This window comes from Vombatus ursinus, unplaced genomic scaffold (assembly GCF_900497805.2).
Source record: "Vombatus ursinus unplaced genomic scaffold, bare-nosed wombat genome assembly UNPS02014863.1, whole genome shotgun sequence".
Lineage (NCBI taxonomy): Eukaryota > Metazoa > Chordata > Mammalia > Diprotodontia > Vombatidae > Vombatus > Vombatus ursinus.
The window spans coordinates 27,599,420-27,603,429 of record NW_020954641.1 but is presented as its reverse complement, the minus strand read 5'-3'; the positions used below and the strand labels follow the sequence as shown (position 1 = coordinate 27,603,429).

At 38.3% G+C, this 4,010-nt stretch overlaps 1 protein-coding gene across 6 annotated transcripts in view; it reads right to left on the bottom strand.

Moving 5' to 3' along the window:
• FAXDC2 (fatty acid hydroxylase domain containing 2) overlaps positions 1–4,010 on the bottom strand; it is a 43,476-nt gene that overhangs the window by 11,645 nt on the left and 27,821 nt on the right. For all 6 annotated transcript variants that reach the window (XR_003567292.1, XM_027841972.1, XM_027841970.1 and 3 more), the window contains exon 2: positions 1,758–1,805. Coding sequence is in view for 5 of the 6 variants with exons in the window: in XM_027841972.1 (XP_027697773.1) it covers positions 1,758–1,805 (48 nt within the window). In the remaining variant the exon portion in view is untranslated. The remainder of the gene's footprint in view (positions 1–1,757; positions 1,806–4,010) is intronic.

The following is a 4,010-nucleotide window of genomic DNA, read 5'->3' as shown; positions in this document are numbered from 1 at the left end:
AAAAAAAAAAAAAAAAAAAAAAAAAAAAAAAAAAAAAAAAAAAAAGGTAAGTTTTGGTATGATATAAGGAAAAACTCTAAATAGGTCATACCAAGTGAAATGGGCTGCCTCATGAGTTAAAGTGCCCCCAAAGGTAACCTGTATTTCATTTAGGCTTTGGCTGCTGACATGATAGATTTGGTTCCAATTTTGGAAGCCTCTTACAAAATCTCATTCATGCCAACACCTAGGGAACCACTAGGAGCTAAGGCAAAATCTTGCTGGTTGGCTTCCTTAGCCAACGGGATGCTAGGAAGGGGATGAGAACTTCCATCAACAGTCTGCTTGTCTCTCAGAGTGGAGGCCCTCAGTTCTCTTGCAAGCATACAGGTTAACAGGACAGAGAATCTAGCCAAGAGTTTATTTACACTACAGAAATACAGAGTCACAGGAAGAGTTCATGCATGGGCTGACTGCCTATTGAGAACACCGTAGCACTACTTCAGGTGTGGGTTGGCCTAGATGAATTCTGAAAAATCCTTTTTGAGTCTAAGAGTGTAGCCTCAGCTTTGGGAGTACATGCTGCTTCTTGTTTTCATTAGCAGGGTGATACAATGGTTGGAACTTACTTTTAAATCGGCCAGTTAAAAGGCAATCCCAAGCTTGCTGAACTGGTTGGTTTGGGCTTTGATAATTATGCATTTTTCAGGGATTATGAAACAGAGGCAGGCTCCTCTTTTCAAATTGCTTCTTCTTGGCTACTGACCTCACCTTGAATTCATAACCTTCCAGCTTTCAATCAAAACAAAACTGGGGGTGGTTAATAGAAATAGCCATGGGCTGATGTTTCTCAAAATGCTTTCTCAAAAAGATATTTGAAATGGGGGGGAGGGTGTTTTCTGGAGGTGGCATCATTTGGAGCTGCAGTAAACTCTTGTTGGTGGCTGCCTTAGCCAAGAGGAAGCACAGTAGAAGGTAGGAACTAACTTCCATTCCATTCCCCATCTGTCTCAAGAGGCCTCTGACAGTAGGAGAAGAATACAGGGTATGGAGTTTGACACTTGGTTACTGAAAAAAGAGAGCAGCTGCTTTACCATATGGTAATCACACAGCCTATTTTCAGTCAGTCAATAAATATTTATTAACCACCTACTATGTTCCAGGCACTGTGCTAAGTATTAGGGATACAAAGAAAGGCAAAAAGATAATCCCTGTCCTCAAAAAGAGCTCACAACTGAATGCTCAATTGCTGTGAACAGGTGAAAAGGGTGGTAACACAGCCGCCCTGCTTTCCAAGTACAAATCTGGTTTTACAGACTCATGTTACTGTGTGTACTGGTGGACGATGTATTACTTCATCTTTATGCTGGGGATCCTGGGTGTGAATGAAGCTGGTCTTATCTCAGCTAATATAACAGATTATGGCAACATATGTTGTCCATATCACTAAACTAAGTACCCCATCTTGAAGGAGAAGTTTCTGTTGTCTAAATTCTTGCTAGGTGTACCTCTTTTTATGTTTCCAGTCAGACTGGAGATACAGGGTAGTGTAGGAGAGAACAAGCAACAGGTTGAGAGTCAAGGAGATCTAAGTTCTAGGACCAGCTCTGCCACTTGGCTCTGGGCAACTATGGCTCTGAGTCTGTTTCTTTAAAATTAAAATGATGATTTTTAAACTATCTACCTAACAAGGTTATCATAAAAAAAAGCATTTTGTAATCCATAAAGTACCATAAAAATATGAGCAGCTACTAACTCTGATGGGATCTTATTCTTACCTGCTTTGGCCTCTCACATGGTAGTGGGTCCCCGACGCTTCCCTTCATCTAGAAGAAGAAAACACAAATGAATGTCTCTTGTAATTATTCTCTCAGGTAATATATAGAATGGATGAAGGCAAGAGAATAGCTAAATGAATAGTCATAGAACATAGATATTTGGAGCTGGCAGGGAGCTTCAAATATAAAATGTTAGAATGAGGAGGTGCTGTAAAATATAACCTAGACTGTCAGAGCTAAGAGACCAGAGAACCAAAGTGACCTACTTGCCCAAGGTCACATGACTAGTCTAGTCTGTGGCAGAACTGGGACTCCAACTCACGTTTACTGGCCCACTCTTCTTTTGATGATATAGATCCTATGCTGAATTAGACTTTTTGCTCCCAGTGGAACCAAATACCTATGAAGGGCTCTGGTTCTATGATCATGGTGGACTAACTGAATAAGCAGCCAAAAGGACTGATTTTTGTTGCTGTTAAGATTATTTAGTATTTTATTTTTCCCCAGTTACATGTAAAAACAATTTTTAACATTCGTTTTTAAAACTTTGAGTTCCAAATTTTCCTCTCTTCCTCCCTCTCCATCCCCCCTCATTGAGGAGGCAAACAATTTGATATAGGTTTTACATGTCTAGTCATGCAAAACATATCCATAATAGTCACGTCGTGAAAGAGAACATAGACAAAAAAACTTAAGAAAAATTAAAAAAGTTTAAAAAAAGGTATGCTTCAATCTATATTTAGACACCATCAGTTTTTTCTCTGGGGATGGATAGTATTTTTCATCATAAGTCCTTCAGAGCTGGCCTGGATCATTGTGTTGCTGAGAATAGCTAAGTCATTCACAGCTGATCATCTTATAATATTACTGTTACTTTGTACATAGTACATTTAAGTGCATCAGCTCATGCAAGTCTTTCCAAGTTTTTCTGAGAGCATCCTACTCATCATTTGTTATAGTGTAATAGTATTCCATCATAATCACATACCACAACTTCATTCTCCAGTTGATGGGCTTTCCCCTAATTCTTTACCATCAGAAAAGAGCTGCTATAAATATTTTTGTACATATAGGTCCTTTTCCTTTTTGTTTTTTATGTCTTTTGGGATACAGGCCTAGTAGTGGTATTGCTAGGTCAAAGGGTACATGGTTTTAGAGCCCTTTGGGCATAGCTCTAAATTGTTCTACAGAATGATTAAATCAGTTCACGATTCCATCAACAATGCACTAAAGTCTCATTTTTCCCACATCCCCTCCAACATTTGTCATTTACCTTTTATGTCCTACTAACCAATCTAATAGGTATGAGGTAGTACCTCAAAATTGTTTTAATGAGTTAGAGCATTTTTTCATATGGCTATAGATAGCTTTGATTACTTCATCTGAGAACTGATCATATCTTTTGTTCATTTATCAACTGGGGTATGGCTCTTATTTTTCTAAATTTGACTCAATTCTCTGTATTTGAGAAATGAGGCCTTTATCAGACAAACTTGCTTCAAATTTTTTTTTCACAGTTACTATTGCTAGCTGTATTTCCCTCCATCCTATTCCCCTCCTCCTGTTTATTCTATTCTCTCTCTCCTTTCACCCTGTCCCTCCTTGAAAGTGTTTTGCTTCTCATACTATTTGCTCTCCTTTTTCCTTTGTTGTTTTGTTTTATTGCTTCAATCTCATGGTTCCTCCCATTAGTTTTAATTGTTCTTTACATCATGACTAATGTGAAAATATGCTTAATATGAATGTATAAGTACAGCCTATATCAGATTGCACACCATCTTGGGGAAGAGGGAGGAGAGGGAAGGGGAGAAAATTTAAAACTCAAAATCATATGGAAGTGAATGTTAAAAACTAAAAAATTATTAAAAGTGTTTTGCTTCTGACTATCCCTTCCCCCAATCTGCCCTTCCTTCTATCACACCCCCCCACTCACTTCCCTTCTACTTTCTTGTAGGGTAAGATAGATTTCTATATCTAATTGAGTGGGTATGTTATTCCCTCTTTGAGCTAATTCTGAGGAGAGTAAGGTTCACTTACTACCCCTCACTTCCTCCCTCTTCCCCTCCAGTGTAAGAGCTTTTTCTTGCCTATTTTATGTGATAACTTACTCCATTCTACCTCTCCCTTTCTCTTTCTCCCAGTACATTTCTCTCTCATCCCTTAATTTCATTTTAAAGATATCCCTTCATATTCAACTCACACCTGTGCCCTCTTGTCTATACGTACATATATATATATGTATATATATATATC